This window comes from Bicyclus anynana, chromosome 20, assembly GCF_947172395.1.
Source record: "Bicyclus anynana chromosome 20, ilBicAnyn1.1, whole genome shotgun sequence".
Lineage (NCBI taxonomy): Eukaryota > Metazoa > Arthropoda > Insecta > Lepidoptera > Nymphalidae > Bicyclus > Bicyclus anynana.
In genome coordinates, this window is record NC_069102.1 from 12761795 (window position 1) to 12774327 (window position 12533).

The 12533-nt window shown below is 36.2% G+C and overlaps 1 protein-coding gene across 2 annotated transcripts in view; it reads right to left on the reverse strand.

Moving 5' to 3' along the window:
- Positions 1 to 5014: 5014 nt before the first annotated feature.
- Positions 5015 to 12533, reverse strand: part of LOC112047679 (phospholipid phosphatase 2) — a 108349-nt gene continuing 100830 nt past the window's right edge. For both annotated transcript variants that reach the window (XM_024084879.2, XM_024084880.2), the window contains exons 4-7: positions 9758 to 9978; positions 9145 to 9271; positions 7950 to 8132; positions 5015 to 7553 (exon numbers count right to left, since the gene is read on the reverse strand). In XM_024084879.2, coding sequence (XP_023940647.1) covers positions 7422 to 7553; positions 7950 to 8132; positions 9145 to 9271; positions 9758 to 9978 — 663 coding nt within the window. In that variant the 3' untranslated portion in view covers positions 5015 to 7421. The remainder of the gene's footprint in view (positions 7554 to 7949; positions 8133 to 9144; positions 9272 to 9757; positions 9979 to 12533) is intronic.

Here is a 12533-nt window from a genome sequence, read left to right on the forward strand (position 1 = left end):
TGCATAGGTAAAGGTAGGTATCATACCTACTGGTCAGAAGCGACAGGCTCGGCAAACAGTAAAGTTTCAACGCATTACAACTGGTTTGGGAGTTGGATAACGAAATAAAAACCCTTTTGTTTGTTTTTCCGGGCGCTTTATTTGGACGTCTAATTATATTTCATGTTGCTGACGCATTCTAAAAAATGGACATTTATGAAACGTCCAAAATTTAAATGACATAAACTCAGACCAATGTCATGTCAAAAAAGTAATTAAAAAGTACGAGTAGCTTTTCTAAAGTGCGATTTTCGGATTTCTGATGGTATTTGTGTTGTCCTCTGCAACAATACAAAAAGCGATAAGTATTGTTATTTTAGTATCTCTTCTAATTAAAATTAAGGGTACTTGCAAGTACCTAATTGAGGATTTTTTAGAAGCTTTGCTAATATCACCTGATTAAATGAAAGTGGAAAGTAAAGAAAACTGTAACACAGAAAACGTCGTGTAACGAAACTGGCATGAGTTAAAGATACCTACATAAACAAGAATATATTTTACTTATGCTAGCCACCCACCATCCAATAATACCTAATCATGTGTGCTTGACATAATGCAGATCGCGACCAACACACGATCAGTTTTATCGGATGTCTTGCGGTTAACGCTGCAGGCACGTGGACTTTTTGGATAGTGCGTGGCTAGGATTATTGTCATGTTGATATATAGGACTAGCGGACGCCCGCGACTTCGTGCGCCCTTAGACCTCTTTAATCCGGCCTTATCGCAAAATCCGTTATTAGTTGATACCTACTATCTATAAACTACCTCCCTGCCAAATTTCAGCTTTGTACCTCAAGCGGTTTTCAAGATTTCGTGATGAATAACCTTTCGCATTTATATATATATATTAGGAATAGGATACAGGATCATGGTTGACATTGACCATAGACAGAATCACTTTATACAGCAGGGGATTCAAGATATCCACGATTTGACATTCTAACTGCAGCGTAGTAAAAACAATCCAAACAAAAGTGTAGATTAGCGGTGATAATGTTTGTCCGTGTGCACGAGAGTAGCCAGCAAACATACGCCACTGCGGTGATGCTGGAAACACATTCACTACACACTACGCCCTATTGGATATGAAACATCTATTAGTTGCAATGACGTTTATTGTAACTAAGTATTACTCTAGGGTTAAATTCATTAACGAAAATTAATTAAAAATGTTCAAGGAACTAGGTAGACCGAGGATATCAAGCAGATTGCAGGGAGCCTCTGGATGCTGGCGGCTCGAGACCATTGTGCTTGGACGTCAATGCAAGCGACCTATGTCCAGTGGACGTCTATCGGCTGATAAGTTATGGAGCAAGTGTTCTAAAATTAATATTTCGGAGTAAAAGTAAAAATATATATATGTCGGCGAGTGAGTTATTAGAGTTATATATTAGTATACTGTATAAGACGTCTTTAACCCAACTAGAATCGGTTACAAGTCCGAGATCTGCTGGTGGCTGACTCCTTGCTATATGATAGTTAATCTTGGTTTAAATGTGATAGTATCAGCGCTGTACTTGATCAATATTGTAGTTAGAGGGTAGAACTGTAGTTTGTAAGTTAAGTGATCGGTTCGGTGACAATCGATAGTGTTACTTTGTGTATCTGCCATTTTTGACACGTAAAGCTCAGAACCTGCTCTGAGGCTACGGCTTCTCCGTTATCAGAAGTGAGATTTAGTCTGCTCGCCGACATATATATAAAATTGTTTTGGGAAATACCCAACAGTATAATGTCGTTGATTGGTTGGCAGCAAGTTGGCAGTACAATAGACGTGAATGCTGTGATGGCACACGGCATGACATCGGTACAAATACAGTAGGTACTTGTCGGTATAAACGCTGTCTACAAGTTTCCAAGATGACGTTGCTTAGCACGCTTCTTTATAAGGACCACTGATAGAATTACTACCTATCTACTACTAGGTACTATTGCTATTTTTTTTATTCTTTACAAGTTAGCCCTTGTTTGCAATTTCCCCTGATGCGTAAGTGATGATGCATTCTAAGATGGAAACGGGTTAACTTGTTAGGAGGAGAATGAAATCCACACTCCTTTTGGTTTCTACACGACATCGTACCGCAACGCTAAATCGCTTGGCGGTACGTCTTTGCTCTGCTCTTTGGCGGTAGAAATAAGCTTGATAGAAGTTCTTCCCCTGATGAGCTCTGTCCCAAAATGCTCTACTACTTCTTATTCATAGGTCTATCGGTTGTGAATTACTTACTTATAGCTTTGAAATTCAGTAGCAAGATTAAATTAATCTGGCAGATGAGCATTAATCATTATAGCATTAGAAAGAAAGCTTTCATGCACGGACAGTAGGTCCGGATAGCTGCTAATTTCTTACTCCCGTGAATAAGTGATAAAGTTTAATACAAACAGAGCACGGGAAAGCGCAATTAATACTATTACGGAATTTGGCCGTTGATTGCGTTGATTCGATTACGAACTAATAGCTTGTGTTTTATTACTTTCAAGATGTGGAAATATCTGCTCGTAGATACATTTTTGTTTTACTAAAACGACAAACTATCTGGTTGTTCCATTGGTTGGCCTGCGTGGCTTCGAATTATGATCATATGGGTTCTTGATATAGATACGGATTACGGACTATGGGGTGGAGCAATCAGCTGTAAAATATTTCATTTATTTCTTCCAAATAATTCTTAGTATAGACATGGCTTAGTTAATTTGATTGGACACTGAAAGAACATCATTCGTCATCGTGATTATCATTGACATCTGATAGTTATCATTACATTAAACACCATAATCCCGACAACCCGAAATTGCTTTCAGCTCTCCTACTCTCCTATAAGGAGTAGGCCTAAAGCCCTGTAATGAATCATTATAATATGTGGATTATAATGAAAGTTAATTTTGTGAACCGAATGGAGTATAAAAATAAATAAACAGCTGATTTTCTTTTCACCAAAAAAATCAGCTGACTTCAAAATCACAATCACATCAAACCAAAAAGCGAAAAATAACATCGTATGTGCTACCTTCTGATCACTTTGAAGGCGGTGCCCTGAGCTTGAGGGTCTACGCCATTGCCAACAGCGTTAACTAGAAAGCACAACAAAACAGACGCATCCCATAAAGTTTGCGATATCTCTACCTCTTGGTACCTCCAAGGTCGTTATGTGCAACATAAATGGCGCGTAGAATTACAATTTATAATACCAAATGGTCAGTGTTACCAACTCTCCAAAATATTTATCCCTAAAGTTGGTGTCAAAAACCCCTAAAATCGCCTTAATTATTAAATATGCTGTCATATGTTTCAAAAGTCTATATTTAATACAGACAAAATACTACGTCTTTATCTGAAGATTCAGATTTTTTGAAATCATACATGTTGACAATGAACAAATTTACCAATTTTTTTTATTCGATGAAAATTGCCTCCAATTGCCTCAGAGTGGTTGTAGAATAACGTATTATATGTCGTTATAAGTCGCTAGGCCAAGAAAGAAATATTAAAATTATCATCAATTTAAAAATATTAAAGAGTAAAAAAATCCCTGAAAATACCCCTAAAAATTTCAGACCCCGAAAAAAATCCCATTTCACTTATTTGCCCCCTAAATCTGGGGGGAAAACCCCTAAGTTGGGAACCCTGCAAATGGTCCCACAGCCGTGCCAGACGCAGCGAGGTGCAATACTCCTATATCAAACCGCCGATAAACATCGAGCCCTTTATAATTCGTGGGCGGGTCGAAGCACGATGTTCTTTACGGTCTCCATTCGTTCACCGTCATTCTGGAGCTTGGTTATTATACTAAATTGCCAACATTCCTTGGCGTGAATTAGATTTTGCAAGGTAAGTTCTATATACTAGCAGACGCCCGTGACTTTTTGTGAAAGCCCCTTCGAATTTAAACAGGCTTTCATACAAAATTATGAAGGCCGCGTTTAAATTAAGCAAACATCATCATCATCATTAACATTACAGCTGATGGACGTCCGCTGCTGGATATCCTCCGGCTGGATGGCCTCTTGCATGGACCTCCAAACACAACGGTCTCAAGCCGCCAGCATCCAGCGGCTCCCTGCAACCAGCGTGATGTCCTCGGTCCACCAGTGCGAGGTCATCATTCCAGCACCTTGGGAACCCTGCGTCTATCGGCTCCTCGTATTAGGTGGCCTACTTATTGCTACTTACTTGCTTGAGCTATGTCAGTGAATTTGGTTCTTCTGCGAATCTGATTCGATCATTTTAACTCCATAGTTGCCTGCAGCTATGTTTTCTGTACCAACAGTACCAACTTACTAAGACTGGACAGGAGCTTATGCTGACAAAGTTTCAGCTTTACTTCAGGGGTCTTACCACGAGCTCTTAATTCCGTAGCGATTCCATAAAGTTTCGATATTTTGTACTGCCATAGAACGCATCGCAGACGGCAGGATTGATTCGTGTAGAGATTTTGGACGTCTTTTCAATAATACATTTTTTTTTGTTATTCTATAAAAGTTAGCCATAGACTATAATCTCACCTGATGGTAAGTGATGATGCAATCTAAGACGGAAGCGGGCTAACTTGTTAAGAGGATGAAAATCCACATCCCTTTAGGTTTCTGCTCATCGCACCGGAACTCTAAATTGCTTTGCTACGTCTTTGTGGGTAGGGTGATAAATAGCCACGGCTGAAGCCTTCCACCAAAAAGACCTGGACCAATTAAGAAAACCTCAATCGGCCTAGACTGGGATCGAACTCAGGACCTCCCTCTTGTAAGTTCATCGCACAAATCACTGCGCCTCGAAGGCCGTCGAAACAACTTCGTAAGTCGTCGTACTTACTGAGGAAACATTATTTAGGGCCTTAAAAAAGACGGACAGATATCATGATGGTTTTGTATAAGTTTGTGGTAAGCCAGGCCATCACAAGTTCTCGCTCTATTAATTATGTTGTCTACGGGTCTGTAATACAGCTTGAGGGTTAATAGTTGAAAAATCAAACAATAGTTCAAATTAAATATATCTACTTGTTTATTTAAAAAACAATATACAGAAAGACGAGCACATTTTTAAAACTAAATATTATTATTTACAAATTTATAAAAAATAGACACTAAATGCAAAGGAATGTTTTGTTCAGAGAATTTATAAATAAATGGTGAAAAGTGAAAAAACTAATAAAAAATATAAAGAGAATATACAGAGAAAGAATAAATTACGTTAGTCCTTTTAATTCGTAAGTCACTATTTTTAATGTTTTTTTTTTCATTATAAATGATTTTTAATCTACTAATTATTATTTATTACCTTGGTAATAAAATGTAAGTATTAACAAACATTATTTATTTAAATATAAAATGTCTATCAGAAGAGAAATACTAAGTATGATATTTTTATAAGTACAAATATGTTTGTAGTTTATTTTTAATACGATCTTTTTGAGAATAATTTATAATACATACCCTTAGAATACATATTTTTATAAGTACGTAAGTATATTAAAAAAATACAAAAAAAATAGTAGTTTACAAAAAAACCTACTTCCAGTTTTAATGTAATAAAATAATAATAAAATGACCTTAATTTAATGTCTTAAAAGGTGGGTTATAGAATTTATATTTTATGAAGATGTATTAATAATATCAAAATTAAAAATACTATTACTAACTTATGGACTAGACAGGTACTATACATGAAAATACTTTCGTTGGTAAATATTTAATAAATAACTTATACATACTTATCTACGTCGTAAAATATAAAGGCATAAGAAATTACATAAAAATATTTTTTTATTTGCATGTTCTAAATATTAGTGATTTTTGTGTCATTTTACATTGCATTATTAAGAGTATCTGATTTTTAAATAATATTTACACTGGGTTATTATTTTTTTATTATTTTATAATTTTTACTTCACTGGTACAATTTTTTATCTGCTCTATGGTCAGATTGGAGCTTATACTAATACAGCTTAAAAGGCCTAGAGCCCCGAGCTATAAAGCAATTTAGAAAAAAAGATTAATTATTAAATAAGACTTAACGACATTCTGTTCTACAACGAAGTTATAGAACCGGTAGACAGAGAATAATCAGATAAATAAAATGGAATCAAATCTCGTATTTTATTTGCAATGCAGACGTAAATATAAATTGTCCTATGAATAAATTATTTAATTAATAAAATACTTCTTCGTTATTCTAGTGGTTAACTTGAAATTGTTACAAATAGTACTTTTGACTCATATCAATTTACGATAAAAGTCAAAGTAAAGTTTTACGAGAATAGGCAATTTAAATAGGTATTAAAATTAGTAGTAAAATTATCTGAATCTAATAAGCTAACCCTACCCTATATGAATTTTGAAAAAAATAGATTCTTGTTTATGGTGGTACCACATACCTACCTACCTATCTGTTGAAAGAGATTATTAAAAATTGAAATTGCTCGTAAAAATACTGCTTTTATATATATTGTTAGATGTAATCGCATAATATTTTGTCAACATGCCTTTATACGAAATGGCATTTCAATATTTAAAAAAAAATACGATCTAATTAGCTTTAATATTTGAATTGTTGAAACTAACATTAAAAATCACATTCAATACAACCACTACTAATACCTAGGTACTATTCTTAACGCCAAAGCTGCTGGCATGAGGATTAAAATATCCTTGTATTAGTGATTTTTCATACATTGAACGTTTTTATACTCAACGTTAGGTTCTAACTCAGAGTAACAATGCAACAAGAGTTCAAATGATTCATGATGTGCCAGAAGCTTTGGTATGTATTTAATCTTAAACATTTAAAACTAATTTAAAATTTTCACAATAATTAATGTTCACAAAACAGTCATTTTTTGTTCAGTTTATTCTCATCACAAAGTTAAAGATCGTCACCTACTTTAATTCTTACATCTTTTCGTGCCACCTTCTATAAAATGTTCAGTTTTTTGAGTCATCAGTGTATGAGTTAGGTGTTCCATTGTTATGGCATTTATCAAGTATTTTCGGTAGATTTTTGAATAGTTTTGGAATTATCAATCAATGAATAACGAGTAATAAGACTCTTATGTTTTTCATCACGATTCCGTCTGCTTCTGTTCAATACAAATCCAATAAACAACAGAATTTAGGTCTGTCCTAAACGACATAGACTGGCTATGTTACTTTTACTTTCATGTCACCAACACTTTTCAATTTCCATACTTAAATAGATATATTTTCTATTGTTACGTTGATATTTCTCTTAAATATCAGCGCTTTTAAATATTCAATTTTAAATTGTTTTTATCAACAGTCACATTCCTGAAAAATGTCACATTGATCACCAGACACTTCGTTTTATAGTGAAAGTTCTTTCACAACACTGTAAGTCCTCAAGGCGTCAAGCCTTAGACAGGTTGAGGCTATGGCCCGACCACCCGTGGTCCGCTGGCCAGCAGTCGTCGTACTGACTGGTGGTTGTTGCTGTCACTGCTGGATATGTCGCTGGTGCTGACCACAGCGGGTTGGGAGAAGTTCTTGCACAAAACTAGCACCTAGAAAATATAATGAAAACTTAGAGTTTGCTACAACTAATCATAAATTATTATACAGCCAGGTCTCCCTTTATAAAAGAGATATATGGAGAAGAGATTTGTGGAGAACATATGGAGCTTAACCCAATGTACGCAGTTCTAGAATGGATCGGCAGGATTTGCGTGATTCGATTATGACGGGCAGTTTAACATGTTTTACGAAGCAGATAGTGTAAAATCATTCTTCCCAACTACGGGCTTAGAAGTTTCACTCAAATTTTCTTAGAAGACAGAAAAGCTCAATATTTCATAGTCCGATCCAGGACTTTCCACAGGACATCATGAATCACTAGTCAAACATTTAAAGAATTTTCGTTTCCTGACTTTAGATGAGTAAAAATTGATAACAATTCTCACCGTGTAAATAACACTGCAGAGTCCCATAGCTGCTCCCGACAATACGTCCCACCAATGGTGCCGATGGTCCGTGATCCTGGTGAGTGGACAGGTCATAGCGTAGATGACGCACAGGATCTGAAGTAGAGGTACCACCAGGACAGAGCGGTTGTGCCAACTGAAGGCCCGTCTTTGGAGATACCACTGAAATATAAATCGATATAAATGACTTTAAGAAATCACAAGAATAGATAAAAAAATATAACGTCGTTCTTTGGATGTTTAGATATGTATTTAAAAATAAATGAGAACATTAGCAGTTAAAGTTAATATCCATAACCATATTCTATTTTGTAATTTTTCAATTTTCACAATATTTTGTGACAAGGTAGTCAAGTTAACAGTAGTCAAGAATTCAAAGACCTATGCCTTTGGTAGTCACCCATTATGTAATGTGGTATTAATTACAATTCAAATTGACTTATTTCATGTAGGTATACTTTACAAGCACTTTTGAAAATTAAGTATATTGTAGGCACATTTTACTAAAAGTGCTATCAAAGAAATCTATGGCGACTTAGTCATAACTTTTTCCGGTATACCCAGAATTCCTGTGATGATATCACGCCAGCTAACCCAGACCCATTATATAATCTGTGCTGCTCGGTCTCGGTCCTGCAGTATTTCAGGGTTAATTAGCTAGACAGTATCTGCCAGCGCTTCCGTGTTGGGGCTTACGAGGATGATTGAACGGTTTAAGTAATTGTAGGGCTGGCATATACCTCGCGCAGAAATATTCAAAATTATATCCTGATGGTAGAGCCAAAATGTATTAATTATGCAGCACAAAATTCCTCATTAGTAGACTTCCTACTACTTTATGATATGACTACGATTAGACAAGCTGGAAAACATTTGAAAAATGTTTAAACATAAGCGTCTCAAGAATGTCTGAGACTCTGGGCTAAATTTTGAACGTATATACGAAATAGTAGTAACATATCATCTCATCATAAAATTGCTGACTTCAATGCATCTAAATGGCATTGCAGAAAAGCGTGATCACGAAACTTGAAGACATAACAATAATATTCAATGAAAATGACGACTTCAACATTTTATACAAAAATTGTAATAACGTTTGTCAGTTTTAAATAAAAACAAATGTGTTCCTACGTAACAATATCCTTAATGCTTCAATGAAATCGATTCTCACCGCTAAAAAGAGTCCGCAGTAAATAGAGAGCGAGGTGTGCGCGGAGGGGAAACTCCTGCTGGAGTCTATCTGCAGATAGCGGGAGAATCTCGTCGACGTACAAGTGTAGCTGTGCACATACTCCGACCTGTAGAATGGAAATACTAATCACTATCAAACAGTCAAATCATAATTCAATGATTTATTTTTACGCATAAATAATCACTATCGTCTAAAATACAACAAGAACTGACTATTAAAGTTAAGGATAACCAGCCCTCTTGCCTTGATTAATCATAATGTTTCGACCAGCTTCTGAATTTGAAATAATAAAGTTATTTATATATTTATCAGTTGATCATCATGGAAGTATTTTAGACACTAGTAATGTTTTTTCGGGAACTTACAACTTCATTAGGTATGTTTGTAATATAAAGGCATCGCAATAGCGACATAGTTGCAGTGTTTATAAAATGTGCCATGAAGTTCAGTAGAAGATAATCCCCCGTTTAAATTATGAAAGTGGCTTCTAACTTTCCTTTCGGTTCTTTTTGACAAAATACTTCTTTTCAACCGTTGATGAATTGGCAATCAAGGAATTAGTTGACAGAAAATTGCGTTAATATCAACTCACCCATTACAACTCCTCGCTTTATCAGGTTCGCATAAATCGAAGAAAGTAGGCCTCGGTGAGCCGACCACACATTTCAGCACCTCTAGCACTGTCAGATTGACTACAGCTCCGTAGATGTAGTCTCTGTATATGAAGCCAGCGGTCTTCCCGCTCTCCAGGAATTTGTTCTTCTTCATAGAGTATTCGTCGTCCCTGTGAAGGATCGTCTCAATTGCCCACATCTGTAACAAGATGATTGCGTTTGTGCTAAGTTGTTACGGCAATTGCGTAATATTGTTACTTTGAGCTATTCGCGATGATACGAGAATGATATTATACTCCCAAAGGATAAAGTATACATATTGTCAATAGTATCGTATCTATTTTGATTTTGATTAGTTTTTGTGGAGAAAAGGTTAACTATTTAACTCTATGGCTAATCTACTCCCAGAGTTTTTCACCTGTTGCTAGATTGGACGCCAATGTTTGTAGCATTGCTATGTTACCAGTGTACCTAGTGGCAGTTTTCAATGTTTTCATACTATGACTATCGCGTAACCGTAAACGCAAATTTCAGCAGGCAGGTCATTTCCTCCCAGATAAAAATCCAGGTGGGGTACGGGCCTCGAGGCTATGCCTCCTTGCCCGGGTAAGGTGAATTTCTAAGAAATGAAAACAGTTGTGAAGTAGTGCCATTAAATGGCGCTGTTTTAGCCTTCCCATGGCCCTTAGAAATTCGCATTTACGGTTTTGCGATCGTCACAGTATGAAAACATTGAAAAGACACACTAGGCACTCTGGCTACAACTCGGTATCTTACCACGTAAAACCCCACAGGGTTTAGAATAGTAGGATTCGGACTTAGCCTGTTCGAACCCCTTGCGAGTAGATCATTCATGTATTTAACGATAAATACAATCACAAACATATTATTCGCTAGAAACACGCAATACAATGTGTTGCCTTTCGTTAAACTAAGGAGTTAAGAATTTAGAAATTTCACATACCTAACTGTAATTACACCAGATAATTATACCCTTCAGTAAGGTATGATTCAAAACATGATATAACAAATTAATGTGATATTTTTGTTTTCAATCATCCAACTAAATGACGTCATTAACATCATTTTACATCAGGTGGCATTTGTGTGTTAGTGGTGATGGCAAATGGTAATTAATCAATAGGGATGATGACAGTTTTTTAAATTGTATATAAATTAAGAGTATGCTAATAGTAAAGCAATTTTGTAAAAGGAACAGGGTATCTGCGATCACTACTTTCGGAGCTACAGGGATTTAAAGGGTCAGATTTGCGGCGCTGCCGCGGATCCCTGAAAAACGCCCCATACAAAATGGCACGAACTAATGACGTCGTAGGTAATGTAATGATCGTTAGATTTGTATGTGCGTTCAAACAAAATTACTAATATCTTTGTTTGTGCGTTTATGTTTATAGTTCATGTATTAAAAATGTCATATTTAATGTAAGGAAGCTAAAACTGTATGAATTTTCATCTAATTACGATAAAAAAAATTTAATAGATATTGAAATTTTATAATCTCATTTATTTTGCAAATATCCATACAATCTTTCCTTTTTATGTATAAACTAGCGGACGCCCGCGACTTCGTCCGCGTAAATTTCGATGTCAACTTTACTACTACCCCTACTCTACCCTACCCCTACTCTACCCTACCCCTACCCTACCCTACCCTACACCTACCCTACCACTACCCCAACCCTACCCTACCTAACCCCTACATCTACCCTACCCCCACCCTACCCTACCCCTACATTACCCCTACCCTACCCTACCCCTACCTTACCTACACCCTACCCCCATCCTACCCCTACCCTCCCCGTACCCTATCCCTTTCCTACCCCTATCCCACCCGTACCCCTATCTCACGCCTATCCTACCCCTACCCTACCACTTTCCTATCCTACCCGTACCTCTACCCTACCATTACCCTACCTCTACCCCTACCCTACCACTACCCTAAAACCAGCCCTAAACCTACCCTAGCCCTACACTACCCCTACGCTTAAAACCCTGTAACTTCTCTATCTTACTCCTACCCTTAGCAAAATCGGTCCAGTCCTTCGAAAGTGGTGGTATGACCAAGAGAAATAGAGACTGTAAAGCTCGTGTGGTTGTAGGAGGTAATCTCTGGATCTACTGGACCGATTTGGAAGATTGTTTTACCAATAGAAAGCTACGTTATTTGCGAGTGTCATAGGCTATGTTTGATCCCCATATTCACACGGGAACAGGAACTACGTAAATGTAAGCGCCGGGCGTCATATAGCGGAATTTCTGCGTCTTTTAGAAATTTTGTATTATCTCCGAAACTATTTAAGTAATTAACATACTGTAAAGGGCAAATCTTATCTCCATAATACCCTTGTTATTATTAAATAATTTATTTTAATAAGGATTAAAGTTTAGTTGTATAAATAATGACGTAAACCTAAGTATATAAAATTAATATTTTTTAAAACACAAAAGGTACTATATCTGCTAATATATAGAAGATAGATATATGGTGTCGCGGACTTTTTTGTAGAACTTTTAAAGATACATAAAGCTTCCGTACATTAATTTCAATTTTACACAATAATTAAGGCAGCGCATACGAATAAGTCTGTTTAAGAGGATTTTCAGTCCGACCTGTATGACAAAAACTGTGATAACTCGGCTAATATATATGATACCAATATAACATATAGCCTATAGCACTCCCCGATAATATAGCATTCTACTATTGAAAGAATTTTTAAAATCGGACCAGTA